This window comes from Anomaloglossus baeobatrachus, chromosome 2 (genome assembly GCF_048569485.1).
Source record: "Anomaloglossus baeobatrachus isolate aAnoBae1 chromosome 2, aAnoBae1.hap1, whole genome shotgun sequence".
NCBI lineage: Eukaryota > Metazoa > Chordata > Amphibia > Anura > Aromobatidae > Anomaloglossus > Anomaloglossus baeobatrachus.
Genome location: NC_134354.1, coordinates 770,641,758 through 770,668,563, shown reverse-complemented (window position 1 = coordinate 770,668,563; position 26,806 = coordinate 770,641,758). Strand labels below are relative to the sequence as shown.

Below are 26,806 nucleotides of genomic sequence, written 5' to 3'. Positions count from 1 at the left end.
ATATGTCCTCTTTCTCGTATATGTGTCCCATTCCTATGCCTCTCCTGGTATGTATGTCCCCATCCTGGTTTATTTTTTCCCCTCCTGGTATATATGTCCCATCCTGTGCCCCTCTTGGTATATATAATAATAATATTTATTCACTTATATAGCGCTATTAATTCTACAGCGCTTTACATACATTGTCAACACTGTTCCCATTGGGGCTCACAATCTAAAGTCCCTATCAGTATGTTTTTTTTGGAGTGTGGGAGGAAACCGGAGTACCCTGAGGAAACCCACACAAACACGGGGAGAACATACAAACTCCTTGCAGATGTTGTCCTGAGTGGGACTAGAACCCAGGACCCCAGCGCTGCAAGGTTGCAGTGCTAACAACTGAGCTACCGTGCCACAATGTCCCCCTCCTGAGCCCATTCTGGTATGTATGTCCCCATTCTGGGTTTTGTCCCCTTCCTGGTATATGTGTCCTCCTCTTTGTATATATGTCCCCTTTCTGGGCCCCTCTTGGTATATATGTCCCCCTCCTTGTATAGATTCCCCCCGCCTGGTTTATATGTCTCTCTCATGGTATATATGTCCCCCATCCTGGGCACCTCCTGGTATATATGTCCATCTTCTGATATATACAGTATGTCCCCATCCTGGTAAACAAGTCAACATTCTGTCTCTAACTAAAAAAAAAAAAAAAAAATTACTTTACTCACCTTCCCCGGCTTCCACGTCAATTGACATCCTCTCTGTGCTGTGATGCATTTTAGCTGGCTGTGCGCCCTCAAATGCACATCCAGCTGAAGCAAGGGCTGGGGTTGGTGGGCCCTCGCATCACCACCGGCACCTGCGACCATCCCGGCTCTGTTTTCAGCTCACAGAGTGCTTAGCTTCCCCTTCAGCTGCCGCATCCTTGCTATCTCCATGCCTCTGCATTACCTGCAGCAGTGTGATGAGGTCGCAGAGTGACGACCTCATCATGCTGCTGCATGCTGGACCGTGGGACGATACTCATTGCTCTACCCCACTGCCTCTGGCGCCAACACATGGCTAATTTGCATGCTAATTTGCGAAGCGTTTCATGCAAATCAGCCATGTGTAGTGGTTGAAGCGACATGGCCAGCCCCCTCTGCTGCGGGTGTGACTGTGGCTCGGTGAAGAGGGGGGCCCGGCCAGGGCTTAATAAATCTAAGTAATTACCACAGGGCCCGGCCGGGCCCCCCTCTTCACTGGGACCCATACACAAGTAATGGTTTTAATGCCTTGATGATGGCCCTGCCGTCACCTGCTGATCATTGATAGCAGAGAAGGACAGGGTTGGGAGACGACGGCTGTAATAGTTAACAAAAAAAGTTTGTGTGGAGGGAGAGGCCTGCGCTTTTTGGCCGGCCTATGAGACGATAGAGGGTTTCCATGGTAACCTGGGTATCGCCACCCCGCACCATTCAGTAGGATGTGTAAGGAAGGTGGGCTCCGACATCCTCACGTCTGCAGACGGTAGAATTACTTACAGATTGTCACACAGACGCTCCATCTGCTTCCAGCCGAAGAGTGGATTATTCTACGTAGGCAGCGGGGCGGCCGCACAGACATGACGATTCCCCATTCCCGAGGACCAGCTTGTACATAGTGATGATATAGAGCATGCTGGTATAACCTGGGCATCTCCTGTATATAATTATATATATACAGCTGGTATAACCTGTGCATCTCCTGTATATAATTATATATGTACAGCTGGTATAACCTGGGCATCTCCTGTATATAATTATATATGTACAGCTGGTATAACCTGGGCATCTCCTGTATATAATTATATATGTACAGCTGGTATAACCTGGGCATCTCCTGTATATAATTATATATGTACAGCTGGTATAACCTGGGCATCTCCTGTATATAATTATATATGTACAGCTGGTATAACCCGGGCATCTCCTGTATATAATTATATATGTACAGCTGGTATAACCTGGGCATCTCCTGTATATAATTATATATGTACAGCTGGTATAACCTGGGCATCTCCTGTATATAATTATATATGTACAGCTGGTATAACCTGGGCATCTCCTGTATATAATTATATATGTACAGCTGGTATAACCTGGGCATCTCCTGTATATAATTATATATGTACAGCTGGTATAACCTGGACATCTCCTGTATATAATTATATATGTACAGCCGGTATAACCTGGGCATCTCCTGTATATAATTATATATGTACAGCTGGTATAACCTGGGCATCTCCTGTATATAATTATATATGTACAGCTGGTATAACCTGGGCATCTCCTGTATATAATTATATATGTACAGCCGGTATAACCTGGGCATCTCCTGTATATAATTATATATGTACAGCTGGTATAACCTGGGCATCTCCTGTATATAATTATATATATACAGCTGGTATAACCTGGACATCTCCTGTATATAATTATATATGTACAGCCGGTATAACCTGGGCATCTCCTGTATATAATTATATATGTACAGCCGGTATAACCTGGACATCTCCTGTATATAATTATATATGTACAGCTGGTATAACCTGGACATCTCCTGTATATAATTATATATGTACAGCCGGTATAACCCGGGCATCTCCTGTATATAATTATATATGTACAGCTGGTATAACCTGGGCATCTCCTGTATATAATTGTATATGTACAGCTGGTATAACCTGAGCATCTCCTGTATATAATTATATATGTACAGCCGGTATAACCTGGACATCTCCTGTATATAATTATATATGTACAGCTGGTATAACCTGGGCATCTCCTGTATATAATTATATATGTACAGCTGGTATAACCTGGGCATCTCCTGTATATAATTGTATATGTACAGCTGGTATAACCTGGGCATCTCCTGTATATAATTATATATGTACAGCTGGTATAACCTGGGCATCTCCTGTATATAATTATATATGTACAGCTGATATAACCTGGGCATCTCCTGTATATAATCATATATGTACAGCTGGTATAACCTGGGTATCTCCTGTATATAATTATATATGTACAGCCGGTATAACCTGGGCATCTCCTGTATGTAATTATATATGTACAGCTGGTATAACCTGGGTATCTCCTGTATATAATTATATATGTACAGCTGGTATAACCTGGGCATCTCCTGTATATAATTATATATGTACAGCTGGTATAACCTGGGCATCTCCTGTATATAATTATATATGTACAGCTGGTATAACCTGGGCATCTCCTGTATATAATTATATATGTACAGCCGATATAACCTGGGCATCTCCTGTATATAATTATATATGTACAGCTACTATAACCTGGGCATCTCCTGTATATAATTATATATGTACAGCTGGTATAACCTGGGTATCTCCTGTATATAATTATATATGTACAGCTGGTATAACCTGGGCATCTCCTGTATATAACTATATATGTACAGCTGGTATAACCTGGACATCTCCTGTATATAATTATATATGTACAGCTGGTATAACCTGGGTATCTCCTGTATATAATTATATATGTACAGCTGGTATAACCTGGGCATCTCCTGTATATAACTATATATGTACAGCTGGTATAACCTGGGCATCTCCTGTATATAATTATATATGTACAGCTGGTATAACCTGAGTATCTCCTGTATATAATTATATATGTACAGCCGTTATAACCTGGGTATCTCCTGTATATAATTATATATGTACAGCTGGTATAACCTGGGCATCTCCTGTATATAACTATATATGTACAGCTGGTATAACCTGAGTATCTCCTGTATATAATTATATATGTACAGCCGGTATAACCTGGGCATCTCCTGTATATAACTATATATGTACAGCTGGTATAACCTGGGCATCTCCTGTATATAAGTATATATGCACAGCCGGTATAACCTGGGTATCTCCTGTATATAACTATATATGTACAGCTGGTATAACCTGGGCATCTCCTGTATATAATTATATATGTACAGCTGGTATAACCTGGGTATCTCCTGTATATAACTATATATGTACAGCTGGTATAACCTGGGCATCTCCTGTATATAATTATATATGTACAGCTGATATAACCTGGGTATCTCCTGTATATAATTATATATGTACAGCTGGTATAACCTGGGCATCTCCTGTATATAATTATATATGTACGGCTGGTATAACCTGGGCATCTCCTGTATATAATTATATATGTACAGCTGGTATAACCTGGGCATCTCCTGTATATAATTATATATGTACAGCCGGTATAACCTGGGCATCTCCTGTATATAATTATATATGTACAGTTGGTATAACCTTGGCATCTCCTGTATATAATTATATATGTACAGCCGGTATAACCTGGGCATCTCCTGTATATAATTATATATGTACAGTTGGTATAACCTGGGTATCTCCTGTATATAATTATATATGTACAGTTGGTATAACCTTGGCATCTCCTGTATATAATTATATATGTACAGCCGGTATAATCTGGGTATATTCTGTATGTAATTATATATGTACAGCCGGTATAACCCGGGCATCTCCTGTATATAATTATATATGTACAGCCGATATAACCTGGGCATCTCCTGTATATAATTATATATGTACAGCTGGTATAACCTGGGCATCTTCTGTATATAATTATATATGTACAGCCGGTATAACCTGGGCATCTCCTGTATATAATTATATATGTACAGCCGGTATAACCTGGGCATCTCCTGTATATAATTATACTAGAAGGTGGCCCGATTCTACGCATCGGGTATTCTAGAATTTACGTATTGTGTAGTTCATGTATGATTTTTGTTATATATATATATATATAGATGTTGTTGTGTGTAGTTACCAAGTGTTTGTGTAGGGTGCTGTACATGTTCTGGGTGTTGTCTGGGTGTGGCGGGGGTGAGAGCAGTGTTGTTTGTGTGTTGCGTTGTTTGTGGAGCGCTGTGTGTGTAGCGTTGTGTGTGTGTGTTGGGGCCATGGCGAGCCCAGCGGCCAATCAGCTTTGTGTCACCGTAAGGACACAATGTCACCGGAAGGACACAATTTTGAAGCATGACAGACAGACAGACAGAATAAGGCAATTATATTTTGAAGCATGACAGACAGACAGACAGAATAAGGCAATTATATATATAGATAGCTGGTATAACCTGGGTATCTCCTATATGTGATTATATATGTACAGCTGGTATAACCTGGGTATCTCCTATATGTGATTATATATGTACAGCTGGTATAACCTGGATATCTCCTATATGTGATTATATATGTACAGCTGGTATAACCTGGGTATCTCCTATATGTAATTATATACAGTGTGTCCACCCATATCCTGTCCACCGCCATTAACTTGAGAACAGCGGCAGCTATAGGCATAGAAGTGGTGTCTAGGTATAGTAAAGTAGCCATATGCTACGCAATGAAACCACCTATAGCGCCACCTGGTGAAAAACAACGGAGTTAGCATTTTTATCTCGAAAATGGAACGAGATAGAGAAAAAAAAGTGAATTACAAAGTTGTAGGGCGTCATCAATTCAATACGAATCGACACCTTGCATACAGAAATGCTATGATTAGAACGTGTAAAAGTCACAAGGCTGTGGACGGGAAGCAATTGTCGTCATAGGGCCTGCAATGTTGGTGGAGGGGTCGCATACACCTGCTGTTTGATGTGACCTCACAGAAAGAAGTCCAATGGGGTCAGGTCAGGTGAGCGGAGGCCACACAGCCACCATACCCAATGACTTGTAGGAAGGTCTCCATGAGGTATCGCTTCACGTCCGCAGCCTTGTGAGTTGTACACATTCTAATCATAGCATTTCTGTATGCAAGGTGTTGATTCGTAATGAATTAATGATGCCCTACAACTTTGTAATTCACTTTTTTTCTCTATCTCGTTCCGTTTTCGAGATAAAAATGCTAACTCCGTTGTTTTCCACCAGGTGGCGCTATAGGTGGTTTCATTGCGTAGGCATGGCTACTTTACTATACCTAGACACCACTTCTATGCCTATAGCTGCCGCTGTTCTCAAGTTAATGGTGGTGGGCAGGATATGGGTGGACACACTGTATGTACAGCTGGTATAACCTGGACATGTTCTGCATAAAATTACATTCTCTACAGCTGCCTGAAGAGGAGTGCCATGCCAGAGGTGTGGTGAAGGCTGGTTCCCGTGTGTGGGGGACTGATCTGTGCTGAGTGAGAAGGATAGTCCAGGGCATAGAGCCAGACAGACCACTGCAGCAGGACTGTGAGTGTGAGCTGTGCTGCTATCATGACTGGTTCCGAGTGATGGAAGTGCTGCTGATAGAAGTGTCGGCAACTTGTGTGATCCAGTTATTACAGCTTTCTACCTCTGCTCACGACAATCTGTTGCATTTTCTTAGACTGTAGAACTATTAAGCTCATTGCCTCATGTAAGAATTGTAACTATCAGGCTTGTCGCCTCCCTGTAGGTAAAGTTCTTTATCTCACATTCCTTCTCATATTTCTGAGCGGAGATCTCCATTACCAGGGGCTACTGCAATTAAGGCCCCCTTCACACGTCCGTGAAAAACACGCACGTGTGTTACAGGCCGTTTTTCGGGTCCGTGTCCCGTTTTTGTGTCCGTTTTTATGGTCCGTGTGGCACCTGTGTGAATTGCGTATGCTAGCCGTGTTTGTGTGTAGAGCGTCCGTGTGTGCGTGTGGAATGAACGTGTATGTGTACGTGGAATGTCCGTGTTGAATGTCCGTGTGGAATGTCCGTGTGTGTGATGCACAATGTCGTTGATACATGTCGGCTGACAGCAGACAGAGTTGCGCGATGAGAATGAACTCGGGTGAACTTCACCCGACTTCATCCTCATACCGCGGCTCTGTCTGTGTCGAGTACTGATTAGCGGTCACCTGTGAAGGATTCACCGGTGACCGCTAATCCCCCGAGTGACTGAAGTTCCCCCCCCTCTCTCATACTCACCGTTCCTCGATCCCCGGCGCGGCGCTGCACGGCGTTCACACTGCTGCGGCGGCTTTTACTATTTTGAAAAAGCCGGCCGCTCATTAAACAATCTCCTATTCCCTGCTTTCCCCGCCCACCGGCGCCTATGATTGGTTGCAGTGAGACACGCCCCTACACTGAGTGACAGGTGCCTCACTGCACCCAATCACAGCAGCCGGTGGGCGTGTCTATACTGTGCAGTAAAATAAATAAATAAATAATTAAAAAAAAACGGCGTGCGGTCCCCCCCAATTTTAATGCCAGCCAGATAAAGCCATACGGCTGAAGGCTGGTATTCTCAGGATGGGGAGCTCCACGTTATGGGGAGCCCCCCACCCTAACAATATCAGTCAGCAGCCGCCCAGAATTGCCGCATACATTATATGCGACAGTTGTGGGGCTGTACCCGGCTCTTCCCGATTTGCCCTGGTGCTTTGGCAAATCGGGGTAATAAGGAGTTAATGGCAGCCCATAGCTGCCAATAAGTCCTAGATTAATCATGTCAGGCGGCTCCCCGAGATTCCTTCCATGATTAATCTGTAAATTACAGTAAATAAACACACACACCCGAAAAAATCCTTTATTAGAAATAAAAAACACAAACATATACCCTGGTTCAACAATTTAATCAGTCCGAAAAAGCCCTCCATGTCCGGCGTAATCCAGGATGCTCCAGCGTCGCTTCCAGCTCTGCTGCATGAAGGTGACCGGAGCTGCAGAAGACACCGCCGCTCCCGACAGCTCCACGCAGCAACTGAGGTGAGAAGCGTGATCAGCTGAGCTGTCACTGAGGTTACCCGCTGTCACTGGATCCAGTGACAGCGGGTAACGTCAGTGACAGCTCAGCTGATCGCGCGGCTGTCTTCATTTGCCGCGTGGAGCTGTCGGGAGCGGCGGTGTCTTCTGCAGCTCCGGTCACCTTCATGCAGCAGCGCTGGAAGTGACGCTGGACCATCCTGGAGTACGCCGGACATGGAGGGCTTTTTCGGGCTGATTAAATTGTTGAACCAGGGTATATGTGTGTGTTTTTTATTTCTAATAAAGGATTTTTCGGGTGTGTGTGTTTATTTACTGTAATTTACAGATTAATCATGGATGGAATCTCGGGGAGACGCCTGACATGATTAATCTAGGACTTATTGGCAGCTATGGGCTGCCATTAACTCCTTATTACCCCGATTTGCCAAAGCACCAGGGCAAATCGGGAAGAGCCGGGTACAGCCCCACAACTGTCGCATATAATGTATGCGGCAATTCTGGATGGCTGTTGGCTGATATTGTTAGGGTGGGGGGCTCCCCATAACGTGGAGCTCCCCATCCTGAGAATACCAGCCTTCAGCCGTATGGCTTTATCTGGCAGGTATTTAAATTGGGGGGGACTGCACGCCGTTTTTTTTTTAATTATTTATTTATTTATTTTACTGCACAGTATAGACACGCCCACCGGCTGCTGTGATTGGGTGCAGTGAGACACCTGTCACTCAGCGTGGGGGCGTGTCTCACTGCAACCAATCATAGGCGCCGGTGGGCGGGGAAAGCAGGGAATAGGAGATTGTTTAATGAGCGGCCGGCTTTTTCAAAATAGTAAAAGCCGCCGCAGCAGTGTGAATGCCGTGCAGCGCCGCGCCGGTGATCGGGGATTGGTGAGTATGAGAGAGGGGGGGAAACTGACCGACAGACTGTGAGAGAGGGACAGAGATAGTGACGGACCGACAGAGAGAGAATAGAGACCGAGAGGGAGACCGACCGACGGACTCAGAGAGATTGACCGACATACACAGAAATAGAAAGAATGGCCGACATCACTAGAAATAAAAACACCAAACGGACACGGACTATAGGTAGATGCATACGTGTTTACTAACGTGTGTGCACATACCCATAGACTTTCATTGTGTCCACGTGTGCGTGCTCTGTGCAGATAACGGACATGCATCCGTGCAAAACGCAAACACATACGGATCACAAACACGCACACACGGACATAATGAAATAACGCACGTGTGACCACAATCATAGATTAACATTGGTGCACGTTTGGCCGTGTCTCCGGTATATACGGAAACGGAACAAACACGCACGTGTATCACGGACGTGTGAAGGGGGCCTAAAGGGGCATACCATCCCAACTTATAACGATCCGCCCCCTTATGAAGGTGTAAATAAGGCTACTTTCACACATCCGGTTTTAGCACTGCGGCTCAATCCGGCTGTGAAAACTATGCAACGGATGCGGCGAAAACACCGCATCCTTTGCATTTTTTACATGCGGCCCGTCCAGTTTTTTCCGGTTGCGGCATGCTACTGAGCATACGCAGTGGAAAAAACCGCATGCGGCGACCGTATGCGGTTTTTTCCGCATCGCGCCGCATCCGGCCTCCATAGGTATGCATTGAAAATGCGCCGCAGCGGCCGGATGCGGCGCGATGAACTGTTTTTTGCCGGAGCAAAAAACGTTGCAGGGAACGTTCGATCCGGCCGCGGCATCGGCTAAATCTGCCGCATGCGGCAAAAACCGGACCGAACGCAAGCCCATGGGGCACAATACGGCACTAATGTAAGTATATACAAAAAAAACGCAACCGGCGTCAAAAAAAACGGTTGCGGTTTTTCTGCAGAACGCCGTATTGTGCCGCAGAGCAAAAACCGGATGTGTGAAAGTAGCCTAAGTACACCCCCCAGCATCTCTCCATTATACTTGTATGGAGCTGCAGTGATGTGATGGATGTGATCTGGGTCTGGTTGTGCCATGTGTCATGTTGATCCTCAGCCGCACATCAGGACCGGCGCTGGAAATGTCATGAAATGAGCTCAGTGGTTATTGAGGCCTTGACACATCAATGCGCTAATGATCTGGTGTCGGGGCTGGTGCGGTCCCTGATCCGGCATATCAGCACCGTGATAACAAATCTGCGGAGTATGGAAATGGAGAAATCCTGGCCTGGATACTGACCCTGTGACGCCTGGAATCAGGAGGGAAATTCTGGTATTATAAGGGTAAGTTCACACAGTGCGTTCTTGCGTGTTTTTCGGGTGCATTTTTTGGCCTCAAAACTGCATGACTTTGCTTCCCAAGCAAGGGTGGACTGGATCATGGATTATGGCTGTACCGATACCCCGGACCATTGTCCTCTTCCATCACTCGCTTGGACATGTTGCACATTTTTTTTTAACCCAATAAAATATTTTGGTATCACCATTATTACTGCACAAAAAAACACTGCAAAAACAAACCCTCCCCAAAAATTAGCAAAATTGCATTTTTTTTGTCACTACTTCAATTTCACTTCTATTTACTTGGAGTTTTTTCCCTGTTTTTCAGTGGTGGAGCAGTATGATGGCTCAGTGGTTAGCACTGTATGGTGGCTCAGTGGTTAGCACTGTATGGTGTTTAAGTTGTTAGCACTGTATTGTGGCTCAGTGGTTAGCACTGCATGGTGGCTCAGTGGTTTGCACTGTATTGTGGCTGAGTTGTTAGCACTGCGGCTCAGTGGTTAGCACTGTACGGTGGCTCAGTGGTTAGCACTGTACTGTGGCTCAGTAGCTAGCGCTGCGGTTCAGTGGGTAGTATTGTGTCTCAGTGTTTAACACTGTATGGTGGCTCAGTGGTTAGCACTGTGAGGTGGATCAGTGGTTAGCACTGTATAGTGGCTCAGTGGTTAGCACTGTACTGTGGCTCAGTGGTTAGCACTGTATGGTGACTCAGTGGCTATCACTGCACGGTGGCTCAGTGGGTAGCACTGCATGGTGGCTCAGTGGTTAGTATTTTATTGTGGCTCAGTGGTTATCACTGCATTGTGGCTAAATGGTTACCACTGTACTGTGGCTCGTTGGCTAGCACTATGAGGTGGCTCAGTGGGTAGCACTCTATGGTGGCTCAGTAGTCAGCATTGTATTGTGGCTCAGTGGTTAGCACTGTATTGTGGCTCAATGGTTAGCACTGTACTGCTGCTCATTGGTTAGCACTGTAAGGTGGCTCAGTGGTTAGCACTGCAGTCTTGCAGCTCTGGGGTCCTGGGTCTAAATCCCACCAAGGACAACATCTGCAAGGAGATTGTATGTTCTCCCCGTGTTGTGTGGGTTTCCTCCGGGTTCTCCGGTTTCCTCCGACACTCCAAAGACAGACAGGGAATGTAGATAATGAGCCCCAATGGGGACAGTGATGATGTCTGTAAATGCTGTGGAATATGATGGGGAGATAGAAACAAAATAAATAAGAAGAATTGTTATTCATAACCACAACTCATCTGTAAAGAAAAGGAGGAAAAAACAAAAGAGCAAAAATGAATCTTCAGTGTGGGGCTGGCACCTGGGAAGGGTTCTCTACAGCACAAGCCTTGCCTCAGAGGACACAATCCACTGAACTGCGGCAGGCTGAGCTCGTACGTTGCAGCACGCCAGATACTTTCTATCACAATCCACTGAACTGCGGCAGGCTGAGCTCGTACGTTGCAGCACGCCAGATACTTTCTATCACAATCCGCCTTCACTTTCCACCCACAAATTCCAGGACAGGCCATAAGAATTGGGCCCTTTTTTTTTTGCCCTGGCCGTCTGTGATTTTTTGTGACACTTGTACGGATTATTTTGAGTGTAATTATCATCATTTTGCGGTTTGCGGTGAACGCGGCTGATGCTTATATATCAGAATCACGGGCTGGAGACACGGATCGCTCAATCTGATCGATTTATTACGTTTTTTCCAGTAAAAATTACCGTCTATCCGTGACATTTTGAGAAATCATCTAGAAAAGTTGTCAAGTGTCTCCTGATTATGTGCAGCCTCTGACAGTGGTTGTGAGTCCTCGCAGTCACGCAATGTGTGATGTGTGTATGGCGCCCTCTAGTGTTCAGCGTGATGTACCATTGCCTCACAGCCAGGCTGCATGTGCAGTTCACATTTATCTGCCCATAGGGGGCAGTATTAGCAGCAATAGAATATAGAAATAGCAGATAATAGCACTTTTTAGAACATGACATGAACTCAGAGAGGTCCCTTCCATTCCCCTACAACTCACTGTAAACTCTGAAGCAAAATAATAAAAATGGGATAATAGGGCGGACATTGACGTGACACCGAATCCAGAGACTAAAATAGTGAAGTGGAGCTAATTTCACTCCACTCTTTTAAATTTCCATTTCATTATTAGACCGATGTACATGACACATTGAGGACACTGCAGTGGGGGGAGGCTCCTGCTGAAGCTCTATGTCTCACTGCCAGCCACATGTTTGGGGGACAAAGGAAATAAATAATCTCATTTATTAGAGCAAAAAAATAAAAATAAATCTTTATATTTCTTATGGTTATTTAGCAATATTATGCCTAATATGATCATGGAATGCTAAGGATTTAAAGGGGTTGGCCACTACTTTGATATTGATGGCCTATCCTTAGGGGTACTTTGCACGTTGCGACATCGCTAGCCGATGCTAGCAATGCCGAGCGCGATAGTCCCTGCCCCCGTCGCACATGCGACATCTTGTGATAGCTGCCGTAGCGAACATTATTGCTACGGCAGCTTCATATGACTTACCTGTCCTGCGACGTCGCTCTGGCCGGCGAACCACCTCCTTCCTAAGGGGGCGGGTCATGCGGCATCATAGCAACGTCACACGGCAGGCGGCCAATAGAAGCGGAGGGGCAGAGATGAGCGGGACGTAAACATCCCACCCACCTCCTTCCTTCCGCATAGCCGGTGGACGCAGGTAAGGAGATGTTCCTCGCTCCAGCGACTTCTCACACAGCGATGTGCGCTGCCACAGGAACGAGGAACAACATCGCACCTGCGGACGCACCGACATTATGAAAATGAACGACGTGACACAGATCACCGATTTTGGACTGTTTCACGTTCGTTCATCTTCTCTCCTAGGCTTTACACGTTGCGACATCGTTACCGGCGTCGGATGTGCGTCACTTTCTATGTGACCCCGACGATATCGCAGGTGCGATGTTGCAACGTGCAAAGTACCCCTTAGGATAGGTCATCAATGTCTGATAGTCCGGTATCTGATATGCTGCACCCCCACAAATCAGCTGTTACCGGTCCCGGCACTTAGTTCTAGAGCTGCCTCGTCTTCAGATAGAGGCCGCGGGTTGATACTGTAGATCCGCCTCACATTCTAATCAATATGAGGCGGATGTGCAGTACCCAACCGTGGCTGCTATCAGAAGACGGAGCAACTCCGGGACTGAGCATTTACAGTTGACTGAAAACAGCTGATCGGCGGGGGTGTGGGGTGTCAGACCCCGGCTGATCAGACATTGATGACCTCTCCTAAGGACAGGCCATCAATGTAAAAGTAGTGGACAATCCCTTTAAAGCGATCTACTACTTTGGATACCATTTTGTTTCAAGGGTACTGTATCTTAGGCTAAGTTCACACTTGTGGTGTTTTTGCATCCGTCACAATCAGTTGTGTGACTGATGTAACGGATGCGTTGCAGATAATGGCACAACTGATGTGACTGATGCTGCAAAAAAACGCTCCGTTGTTTGTTTGTTTTTTTACTGTTTTACCGGCGGCCAGTTATTGTGAACGATCAGCTGATCGTTCACAAAAGGCGACCGCTGGGCGATCAGCTGATCGTTCACAAAAGGCGACCGCCGGGCGATCAGCTGATCAGTCACAAAAGGCACCACCGGGCGATCAGCTGATCAGTCACAAAAGGCACCACCGGGCGATCAGCTGATCAGTCACAAAAGGCACCACCGGGCGATCAGCTGATCAGTCACAAAAGGCACCACCGGGCGATCAGCTGATCAGTCACAAAAGGTGACCACCGGGCGATCAGCTAATCGTTCACAAAAGTCGCCGCCGGGCGATCAGCTGATCGTTCACAAGAGGCACCGCCGGGCGATCAGCTGATCGTTCACAAAAGGCGACCGCCGGGCGATCAGCTGATCGTTCACAAAAGGCGACCGCCGGGCGATCAGCTGATCGTTCACAAGAGGCACCGCCGGGCGATCAGCTGATCATTCACAAGAGGCACCGCCGGGCGATCAGCTGATCATTCACAAAAGGCGATCGCCGGGCGATCAGCTGATCGTTCACAAAAGGCGCTGCCGAATCTACTAAATTTTCAGTAGATCGTGTTTTTTTACTGTGCGCATGCTCACAGTAAAAAACTTATCCGCTTCACACAAAAAACGTTACATTCAGCGTTGCTCCCGCCTGACAGTCAGTAAACGACTGATCCGTCACGCAGCGGATGCAACGCAGGGCCATCAGTCACAATCCATCGCTAATAGAAGCCTAGGAGGAAAAAACGGATTCCTGCAAAATATTTTGCAGGATACCGTAATTCCTCAAGGCGACGGATTGTGACTGATGCAAAACAACTGAAGTGTGAACCTAGCCTTAAAGTGTCCTGTTGCTGGGATCCACGACACTTAGTTTGTTGGGAATGTGGAAGCAAGTTTAAAGTTAACCTGCAGCGCCCCCAACAGGAGAAATGGAGCGGTGCATGTTTCCTATTCAGTCCAGTTAGTTGTCCATATAACGGATGGATCGGGTCCTGTAGAATGTGAGATGTTCTTGGCTCGAGTTGATGAGAATCCTGAACAGAGCAAACCCTTTATTAATTTCCATTTTCTTGACCAGAGATCCTTTATTGGAATGACTTGCGGTTGTCTTGTTGTGTTTATATATATATATACAGTTTATTGAAAAAGTATTCATACCCATGAACTTTCCCACATTTTTTTTTTTCATGCTATACCCACAAACTTAATTATATTTTATCAGGATTTTATTGTTTCCATAAGTCACCTGTTTAGTAAATTATGTCCACAAGTGTGTAATTTATTCTCAGTATAACTACAGCTGATCTGTGAAGGTCTCAGAGGTTTCCTTGAGGACATTAGGAATCAAATGAAATTTAAGGAACACACCGGACAGGTCAGGGATAAAGCAGACTAGAGTAAAGCAGGGTTAGGTTATAATGACAATAGCCCGAGCTCTGAACATCACATGGAGCACTGTTCAATCCAGCATCCAAAAATAGGAGTATGGTGCAACTACAAATCTACCAAACCATAACACCTTAACTGACATCCCAAGAAGGAGAGCATTAATTAGAAAAGCAGCCAAGAGGTCCATGATAACTGGAGAATCTGCAAAGATCCACAGCTCAGAGGGGAGAATCTGTGCACCGGACGACTATAAGGATGCAGTCACATGGACATATGACTCCTTTGAGTATCGCATCGCAATGCTCGGACTGGCTGGCGGCTCTCCTGACCTGAGTGTGACAGTGTGCCTTTCTACGCAGCGGTCAAGCACAGGACAGAATAGCCCCAAGCCAATCCAAGCATTGCGATACGATTCTTGGACGTGTCATACGGTCACCTAACTGCGCCCTTAGCCATAAATTCCACAAAACTGCTCTTTATAGATGAGTTTTAAGACATTTTTGATAGTAGGTCTTAAGGAGTCCAATTTGCAGCTTGCAAAAAGAGATGTAGAGGACACAACTATGATGTGGAAGAACGTGTAAAGGTCAGATGAAACCAGAGTAGACCTTTTTGGGGCTAAATGAAAAGGTGCATTGTGGGGGGGACAATTAACACTGCACATCAGCCTGAAAACACCATCCCCACTGTCACACATGGTGGAGGTTAGCATCCTGCTGTGGGGAGGCTTTTCTTCAGCAGGGGCAGGGAAGCTGGACAGAGCTGATGGGAACATGGAAGAAGCTAAATACAGGACAATTCTGGAGGAAAACATGTTAGAGGCTGCAAAAGATTTGAGACTGGGGTGTAGGTTCACCTTCCAGCAGGACAACGACCCTAAACATCCTGACAGAACCACAACGGAGGATTTAGATCAGAGCATATTCATGTGTGTGAACAACCCAGTCACCATCCAGACCCAAATCCTATTGAGAGTCAGTGACAAGGCGTGAAAATTGCTGATCACCGATGTCTCCCAATCTCACTGAGCGAGAGCCGTAGGCAAAGAAGAAGGGGCAAAAAATTAATCCTCAAGATGTGCAAAGCTGGAGAGACGTCGCCCAAAAACAATGCCGAAGTAACTGTAGTGAAAGGTGGTCTTACAAAGTGGGAAACTTCACGGGGTATGAATACTTTTCCAAGGCACTTTATACTGTACTTTACCATTTGTATGTGTCAGGCTTCCACCAGGAGGCGCAGAAGCTGAATGAAGATAGAACTCCAAAGTGCAGTTATACAAAAGCCCACGAGAGGGCGGAAACACCAGAAAGAGTAGTCAGCAAGCCTAAGTCTAAACCGGGAAGTCACGTCAATACAGGGGGTAGCGAGCAAGCCGTAAAGAGGTTGAAGCAAAAGGGTCAGCAGCCGAGAAGTCACGTCAAAAGCCAAACAGGGGAAGCAGAGCCGAGGTCAGGAAACATTACCGAGGTTAGAGACCAGGAGAGCAATTAAGTATAAGGAGGGGGTGGAAACTGAGACACAGCATAGGACCGGGGTCAGGTAGATAGAGCGGACAAACAGTGCTAGGGACTGAGGTCAGGGAGAGGAAGGCTGGATAGCGGAACGGATCAGGGCTAACTAACAAGAACCAGTTGCGCACGTTGCGAAGCAGGGACTATTACTGGCGGCGTTCCGGAGGAATCCACACCATATAAAGTGGTGTGAGCCCCGGAACGAGGCATGACCAAGAAACGGCACAGCACCGGGGTCAGGTAGACAGGGCGGACAAACAGTACAAGGGAACGGAGGTCAGGGAGAGGAAGGCTGTGTAGCGGGACAGATGAGGGCTAACTCACAAGAACAAGTTGTGCACACTGCAGAGCAGGGACTATTACTGGCAGTGTTCCGGAGGAATCCACACCATGATAAAGTGGTATGAGCCCCGGAACGAGGCATGACCAAGACACAGCACAGCACCGGGGTCAGGTAGACAGGGCGGACAAACAGTACAAGGGAACGGAGGTCAGGGAGAGGAAGGCTGTGTAGCGGGACGGATGAGGGCTAACTCACAAGAACAAGTTGTGCACACTGCAGAGCAGGGACTATTACTGGCAGTGTTCCAGAGGAATCCACACCATGATAAAGTGGTATGAGCCCCGGAACGAGGCATGACCAAGACACAGCACAGCACCGGGGTCAGGTAGACAGGGCGGACAAACAGTACAAGGGAACGGAGGTCAGGGAGAGGAAGGCTGGGTAGCGGGACAGATCAAGGCTAACTTACAAGAACCAGTTGTGCACGCTGCAGAGCAGGGACTATTACTGGCAGTGTTCCAGAGGAATCCACACCATATAAAGTGGTGTGAGCCCCGGAACGAGGCATGACCGAACAGACCCCTCCAACCAGACTTAACCCCGTCAGCGTCTAGCTAGTCATGATAGTACGTTTGGAATTGCTTTTAAAAAATAACTTCCTTAACGAAAAAGAATCCCAATAAATTCTAAAAAAATCTACAGCTACCAGACAAGTCTGTCCCGGAGACTTACAAAGAGCCTTGACAGTTCTGATTATTTTGCAGACTCTTCAGCCAGGATCGTCAGTCATGAAACTTGCTTAAAATTACAGAAAAATGGATAGAAGCCCCTCTCACCGCTCTGAGTGCCAGCTTCAGAATTAAACATGAGTTACTAATCCAGCGCTGTGTAATATTTAGGTCAGCAAACACAGTCTCCTGCGAGGAAAAGTGGAATTTTTAATGTAATTATAACTTAATTCCAATGATTATAAATCTGAAAAGGCCGCTATACGAGATGAGACCGCAACGCTGTACATTATTTATTACCGTCCGTGACATTTACCTCTCTACTCTCAGACATTGATTTGTGTGAATAATTTGTCTATACTGTATCTCACAAAAGTTTGTACACCCCCACATTTTTGTAAATATTTTATTATATCTTTTCATGGGACAGCACTGCAGATCTGACTCTGATACAATGTACAGTGTCAGTGCGCAGCTTGTATAACAGGGAAAATTTGGTGTATTCTAAATAACTCAACACATAGCTATTAATGTCTAAACCGCTGGCAACAAAAGTGAGTACACCCCTAAGTAAAAATTGCCAAATTGCATTCATGAGCCATTTTTCCTCCCCGGTGTCGTATGACTCATTGGTGTTACAAGGTCTCAGGTGTGAATGGGGGGGGGGGCAGGGGTGTTATATTTAGTGTTATCTCTCACACACACTCTCATACTGGGCACTGGAAGGTTCTCATGGCAAAGAATTCTCTGAGGATCTGGAAGCAAATATTGTTGCTCTACATAAAGATGGCCAAGGCTATAAGAAGATTGTCACCACCCTGACACTGAGCTGCAGCACAGTGGCCAAGACCATACAGCGGTATAACAAGACAGAATCCACTCAGATCAGGTCTCACCACGGTAAACCAAAGAAGCCGAGTGCACGAGCGCAACGTCATATCCAGAGTTTGTATTTTCATAATAGATGTACGAGTGCTGCCAGCATTGATGCAGAGGTTACAAGGTTGGGGGGTCCACCTGTTAGTGGTCAGATCATACACCGCACACTGCAGAGGTTACTGGGTTACCTGATGTTAGGACTCTTATTAGATGAGGTAGATCCTCTAAGCCCAAGGTACGGGTGGGCACAGAAGCATGCAGGACACAGACAGCAGAGGGACTGGAGACTGCAAGCTGATGAACTGGAAGCCGCAGTTATATTCTTCTACATAGGGGTATGTACTATTGAGGGGATCATGAATGTCAACATGTCCTGTGACATACCGAAGCAGAGCGTGATCCACTCCCTTCATATTCCAATATGATAATGACCACAAACACCTCCGAGACCACCACTGCCTCGCTACAGAAACTGAGAGTACAGGTGCTACACTGGCCAAGCGTCTCCAGACCTAAACCTTATGGATCATCTGTGGGCCCTCCTGAAAAGGAAGGTGGAGGAGCGCAAGGTCTCCAACATCCACCAGCTCCGTTATCTCGTCATGGAGGATGGAAGAGCGGCTCCAGTGAAACTCGAATGACCTCCATGCCCAAGAGAGTTAAGGCAGTGCTGGAAAATAATGGTGGCCACAGAAAATAGGGACAATTAGGTAACAATTTGGCCATTTGAATGTAGGGGTGTGCACACTTTTGTTGCCAGCAGTTTAAACATTAATGGCTGTGACTTGAGTTATATAGAGGGCACGAAATTTTCACTGTTGACAGTCATCTTGTGTTACTTCCATTTTCTAGTAATTGTGTCAACAGTTGTTGCCTTCACACCAAGCTGCTTGCCTATTGTCTTGTAGCCCATCCCAACCTTGTGCAGGTCTACAATTTTTTCCCCGGTGTCCTTAGACAGCTTTTGACATAGTGTAGACGTTGGAGTGTGATCTTGCTGATTGGTAGGTGATGAAATACTTATTTCATGCAATAAAATGCAAATTAATTATTTAGAAATCATACAATGGGATTTTCTTATTCTGTCACAGATAAAGTTACCTACCATAAAAATTACAGACCTGTCCATTCTTTGTAGGTGGGAAAATGCGAAAAATCGGCAGAGGATCAAATACTTATTTTCCCCACTGTATGCTTTAAGTGACTCCTTTTTTTATTGGAAAATAATGTGATTCTTTTCCGGTTTTAAATATACATTTTAAAATGTTTAATTATATAAAATGTTTTGGATGAAGATTTTTAGCTGCTGAGCAATTGACTTTAGTTATTGTAGGATTGTATATGTCCGTGCATGCGTATTAAAAAAGAAGATGGGGCATGTTGAAATTTAACATGCGCTAACCTTCCTTACACAACACGTCATATAAACATTGGCCAAACATCCAAAATATCAAGTGACTGAGCTTAAGGCCTCGTTACACACAACGACGGATCTAACGATATATCGCCGGAGTCACGGATTCCGGCATAGTTAGCGACGTCGTTGCGTGTGACGCCAACGAGCGACCGTTAACGATGGAAAATACTCACCAAATCGTTCATCATTGACACGTCGTTCATTTTCAAAAAATCGTTGATTGTTGAGGACGCAGGTTGTTCGGCGTTCCCGAGGCAGCACACATCGCTACGTGTGACACCCCAGGAACGACGAACAATACCTTACCTGTGGCCGCCGGCAATGAGGAAGGAAGGAGGTGGGCGGGATGTTACGGCCGCTCATCTACGCCCCTCCGCTTCCATTGGGCGGCCGCTTAGTGACGCCGCTGTGACGCTGCACAGACCACCCCCTTAGAAAGGAGGCAGTTCGCCGGCAACAGCAACGTCGCTAGACAGGTTAGTCCGTGTGACGGCTCCTAACGATATTGTGTGCCACGGGCAGCGATTTGACCGTGATGCACAAACGACGGGGGAGGGTACGCTCGCTAGCGATATCGGTGCGTGTGACGGGGCCTTAAGTCTAAGGTCTACGAGCATCTCAGTCCTAAGGACAATTTAAACCACTAACTTAACTAAGAAAAGTTCTAGAAAAACTTTTTTAGTTTTTTTTCTCCCTTTTTGTAATAGTCCATGTAAATACTTTTATGCCCCAAAAAAGAGGTACTCATTCTTACCGATTTCTGATTTTCACCCTGGACGCTATTTTCTGTTTCCCCAAAAAAGAGGACAGCACTTTCTAGTTTTTTTTTCTGGAAAACAGTACCGTAATATAATTATTTTTTGTACATTTCACAAAAACATCCTAAATCCCTATGAAATTTGTGCCCCCCCCATGATAAATCTTCCTTAACCCACCCATATATATTTTATAATACATCTTGACATAACACTTCATAAAGAAGAAAATAAACAGTTTTTCTAGTTCCTTGTAGAAAAATATATTCTTACAATGTCACCACCTGCTGCTCCTTATCCAACGATGCTTTGTGAAGCCGAAATAACACTGCAGCTCACGAGACCGAACTAATTATTTAGAGCGCGCTGCCTCTTTAAGAGCAACGATGAGTAAAAAAAAAAACCAGTCTAGTGTCTTTAGACTGGAGGAGGGAAAAAAATGGAAGCCTTTTTCTTTTTCCTCCATTAATTCACTTAGTGAAAATGTTTGGGAGAGGAACAACGTCCCTGACAGAAGATTTGGGAATTTTTTAATTTTTCAGCGTCCCCTCTTTCCCTGTTTGTGTTTTTTTCTGTTCTTTGCTGGCGACTCGCCTTAAGTTTTGCTAATTGAATTTTTTGGACCTAAATAAGCAGCGGCTCGGAGGCTGGGGAGAGTCTTGACGCTTTCATTCAGTGCCTTTAAGACATTGCTCTCGCTCGTTCTTTTTTTTTTTAAGTCAGGAAAGCAAGAGATCAATGCAATTTCTAACTGACAGCGATACGGAGGCTTCCCCTGTAAGACATCCTCAGGATCCTGCCTCTATGCTCCGCGCTGCAGAGACCAGCTGAACTCTGCTCCATATGTTCCTTATTCCTTGCAATGTTCTTTGCCTGTTACTGTGCACTCAGGACTAATGTCAAGGTAAGGACCCGTCACGTTCCCTCTATGTCTCGTGTTCCGCGAGGAAATCTGCATCTGCAGAAAAATGTCTTCCCCGTGGGTTTCAGCACTTTGGAAGAGCCAGCTCAGCTTATCTGCTATTACAGGTGGTTGCTGCCGGTCTGTGTGTCAGGTCTTGGCTCTCGGTTGGTCTTTTACGTTTTCCCAACTACAGATTTCGGTTGGCGGATTTTTTTTTATTGTTCATTTTTTTCAATTAAATCTGCAGAGAAAATCCTCCTGCGACCAACTGTCATGCTTCAAATTCAAAAATGTTGCAATTTTAAACTGATAGAATGTTGGGTTTGAATTTTGAATTTAACTCTTTTGATGCCGAGCTGTTTGCAAGTCAGCTGTTGCAGTGAGTCGCCTTTTATGGTTTAGGATTTTTTTTTCTTTGTGTCACCAGTCGCTATGGTATCATTTTATATTTTTTTTTTTTTTTTTTTTTGTAGAAAACCTAATGTACTCCCGGTGTCACAAACTTCTGCGATCTCCATTGTAACCAAATCTTTGGAATCATTTTATTTTTATTTTTATACCGGGGTCACAAAATTTTGCAATCTCCATTTGTTGGATACTTTGTAACAACATCTATTAAAGCATTTTGGTTTTTTTTAGGAATGCTTTGTAAAAAACCTAATATACTCCGGGTGTCACAAACTTCTGTGATCTCCATTTATTGGATACATTGTAACCAAATCTTTGGAATCATTTTATTTTTATACCGGGGGTCACAAACTTTTGCAATCTCCATTTGTTGGATACATTGTAACAACATCTATTAAAGCATTTTGGTTTTTTTTAGGAATGCTTTGTAAAAAACCTAATTTACTCCGGGTGTCACAAACTTCTGTGATCTCCATTTATTGGATACATTGTAACCAAATCTTTGGAATCATTTTATTTTTATTTTTATACCGGGGGGTCACAAACTTCTGCAATCTCCATTTGTTGCGTACATTGTAACAACATCCAATAAAGCATTTTTTTTTTATTTATTTTTGGAATGCTTTGTAGAAAACCCAATATACCCCAGGGGTCACAAACTTCTGCAATCTCCATTTGTTGGATACATTGTAACAACATCTATTAAAGCATTGGGTTTTTTTTTTATTTAGTTTTGGGATGCTTTGTTGAAAACCTAATATACCCTGGGGTCACAAACTTCTGCAATCTCCATTTATTGGATACATTGTAACAAAATCTATGGTATCACTATTTTTTTTAGAGATTTTTAAGAGTTTTGTAGAAAACATAATATAATCCAGAGGTCACAAATTTCTGTGATCTCCAGTTTTTGGATATATTGTAACAAAATCTATGGTATTATTGTATTTATTTATGGGATGCTTTGTAGAAAACTCAATATATCCCGGGGGTCACAAACTTCTGCAATCGCCATTTATTGGATACATTTTATTTATTTTTGGGATGCTTTGTAGAAACTCAATATATCTCGGGGGTCACAAACTTCTGAAATCTCCATTTATTGGATACATTGTAACAAAATCTATGGTATAATTTTATTTTTATGTTTCTCATGGGTCGCAAACTTCTGCAATCTCTATTTATTGAATACATTGCAACAAAATCTATTTTATTTATTTTTGGGATGTTTTGTAGAAAATCCAATATACCCCGGGGTTCACAAATTTCTGCAATCTCTATTTATTGGATACATTGTAACTAAATCTATGGAATAATTTTATTTTTATTTTTACCATGGGTCACAAACTTCTGCAATCTTCATTTATTGGATACATTGTATCTATGGTATAATTGTATTTATTTTTGGGATGCTTTATAGAAAACTCAATATATACCGGGGGTCACAAACTTCTGCAATCGCCATTTATTGGATACATTGTAACAAAATCTATGGTATCATTTTATTTTTATCATGGGTCACAAACTTCTGCAATCTCCATTTATTGGATACATTGTAACAAAATCTATGGAATAATTTTATTTATTTTTTGGATGCTTTGTAGAAAATCCAATATACCCCGGGGTTCACAAATTTCTGCAATCTCTATTTATTGGATACATTGTAACTAAATCTATGGAATAATTTTATTTTTATCATGGGTCACAAAGTTCTGCAATCTCCATTTATTGGATACATTGTATCTATGGTATAATTGTATTTATTTCTGGGATGCTTTATAGAAAACTCAATATATACCGGGGGTCACAAACTTCTGCAATCTCCAATTATTGGATACATTGTAACAAAATCTATGGTATCATTGTATTTATTTTTGGGATGTTTTGTAGAAAACTCAATATATCCCATGGGTCACAAACTTCTGCAATCTCCATTTATTGGATACATTGTAACAAATCCATGGAATCATTTTATTTTTGTATTTAGTTTTTGGATTCTTTGTAGAAAACCAAATATACCCCGGGGGTCACAAACTTCTGCAATCTCTATTTATTGCATACACTGTGACAAAATCTATGGAATCATTTTATTTATTTTTGGGATGCTTTGTAGAAAACCTAATATACCCCGGGGGTCACAAACTTCTGCAATCTCTATTTATTGCATACACTGTGACAAAATCTATGGAATCATTTTATTTATTTTTGGGATGCTTTGTAGAAAACCTAATATACCCCGGGGGTCAAAAACTTTTGCAATCTCTATTTATTGGTTAAATTGTAACTAAATATAAATTGCTTAATATTCAAACTTCTGCAGTCGTATGATATATCAAAATAAACAGCGTACAGATGCAACTGAGTTGAGTTTGTCATATTGCGCGCCTCACGACGATACCGTGTATGTGTGGCTTTGCATAAGTAATTTACCAAAATTAATTGTCGTGGAGATCAAACGAGTTCCCCCTCCCCCACACCCTCCAAAAAAGAGGCTAGTAACAGATTCAGCTCAGCTACATCTGCATATAATTACACACATGGACTGATGGTTTATAGGCAAGAGATAACTAAGCGCTTCAGCTCTGCTACAACTGTGCTATTTGTGAATGCAGCCAAGTTTTGGCGTTCTGTCACGTCAAGAACTGAGCAAGGCGTTCCCTGTTCTTGAGTCTTGGAGTGGGAGAGACTTAGGATTAGACACGTTTCCATAGGAGATGGCGCGCAGTCGTATTTTTATCCTGCGAGGTCAGATACACAGGTGTTGCTCGCTGTAGTTTATACTCTTATATCGCGCGGTCTATGGAGCTATAATGCAGGACATGGAGATTGTTCTCGTTTGTTCTCCTGGGGCTTTTGTCGCAAGGATATGTGTAAAAAATATAAATAGCAGCACGAAGAACACTCATCGCACCTCCTCTGCCGACTCCTGTACTTCACTGCCCTTTATAGCACGTGTTAAAGGGATACTACACCTATTCCTATACACTAAAGCCATACAGGTGAAGGCAATCTACTGCTCTGTTATCCACTATTTCTGCCTGAGGAGGGGCTTACTTCAATAAAATGAGTGACAGGAAATCGAGAAATCCACCTGATTATGTCACATATTGTCTGTATCGAGACCCTGAGACCATTTATATGCTTTACCTTCTACTGCTATACTGCTTACTTTAATGGACATTTTAATTTAGCTGTTTTTGTCCCTTTAAACAGACATGCCAGGTCAATCAGTATTATCGGGAGTCATCGGACAATGAATGATGGATAGATATATACTGTATATCTACATATATATATATATATATATATACATACTGTATATACATATATATATATATATATATATATATATATATATATATATATATATATATATATATATATATACACATACACAGTATATATATATATATATATTATATACAGTATATACAGTACAGACCAAAAGTTTGGACACACCTCATCTTTAGAACAACTGTTAAGTGGAGACTTTGTGCAACAGCAAAAAAGCTGCTAGGAAACCACTGCTAAGGACAGGCAACAAGCAGAAGAGACTTGTTTGGGGTAAAGAACACAAGGATTAGACATTAGACCAGTGGAAATCTGTGCTTTGGTCTGAGGAGTTCAAATTTGAGATCTTTGGATCCAACCACCGTGTCTTTGTAGAAAAGGTGAATGGATGGACTCTACATGGCTGGTTCCCACCGTGAAGCATGGAGGAGGAGGTGTGATGGTGTGGGGGGGGCTTTGCTGGTGACACTGTTGAGGATTTATTCAAAATTGAAGGCATACAGAACCAGCATGGCTACCACAGCATCTTGCAGCGGCGTGCTATTCCATCCGGTTTGCGTTTAGTTGGACCATCATTTATTTTTCAACAGGACAAAGACCCCAAATACCCCTCCAGGCTGTGTAAGGGCTATTTGGCTAAGAAGGAGAGTGATGGGGGGGCTACACCAGATGACCTGGCCTCCACAGTCACCAGACCTGAACCCAATCGAGATGGTTTGGGGTGAGCTGGACCGCAGAGTGAAGGCAAAAGGGCCAACAAGTGCTAAGCATCTCTGGGAACTCCTTCAAGACTGTTGGAAAACCATTTCCGGTGACTACCTCTTTAAGCTCATCAAGAGAATGCCAAGAGTGTGCAAAGCAGTAATCAAAGCAAAAGGTGGCTACTTTGAAGAACCTAGAATATAAGACATATTTTCAGTTGTTTCACACTTTTTTAAGTATTTCATTCCACATGTTTTAATTCATAGTTTTGATGCCTTCAATGTGAATCTACAATTTTCAGAGTCAAGAAAATAAAGAAAACTCTTTGAATGAGAAGGTCTGTACTGTGTGTGTGTGTGTGTGTGTGTGTGTGTATATATATATATATACAGTCCCCTGGCTCTTGGTCTCCACCACACTGCTAGGGACTGAACAAGAGCCAGGAAAAAAGAGGGTGACTATATATACTACTGATATGGGTCTCAGCTGGAAATAATTTATGGGTCTTGCCTGGAGGTGACTTTTTGTAATGGGGGCCTGATATGGGGATTGAAACCTTAATAGGAGTATGATTTTCATATAGCTGTCATCCTATTTTTATATTGATTGATTTGGGGTTCAAATTTAACAACAATAAAACTATCCCCTTTATATACAAGAATATGAATACTATAATACTGCCCCTATGTACAAAAATATAACTACTATAATACTGCCCCCTATGTACAAGAATATAACTACTATAATACTGCCCCTATGTACAAGAATATAACTGCTATAATACTGTCTCCTATGTACAAGAATATAACTACTATAATACTGCCCCCTATGTACAAGAATATAACTACTATAATACTGTCTCCTATGTACAAGAATAGAACTACTATAATACTGCCCCCTATGTACAAGAATATAACTACTATAATACTGCACCCTATGTACAAGAATATAACTGCTATAATACTGCTCCTATGTACAAGAATATAACTACTACAATACTGCCCCCTATGTACAAGAATATATC

At 43.6% G+C, this 26,806-nt stretch overlaps 1 protein-coding gene across 5 annotated transcripts in view; it reads left to right on the top strand.

Moving 5' to 3' along the window:
• Nucleotides 1-26,806, top strand: part of DLG2 (discs large MAGUK scaffold protein 2) — a 1,610,676-nt gene that overhangs the window by 455,676 nt on the left and 1,128,194 nt on the right. The window contains exon 1 of one of the 5 annotated variants that reach the window (XM_075337524.1): nt 20,962-21,381. The exons of the other annotated variants lie outside the window; for them this stretch is intronic. Within the exon in view, the coding sequence (XP_075193639.1) occupies nt 21,340-21,381 (42 nt within the window). The 5' untranslated portion in view covers nt 20,962-21,339. Of the gene's footprint in view, nt 1-20,961; nt 21,382-26,806 lie in introns of those variants that run through there. 5 annotated transcript variants of the gene reach the window in all.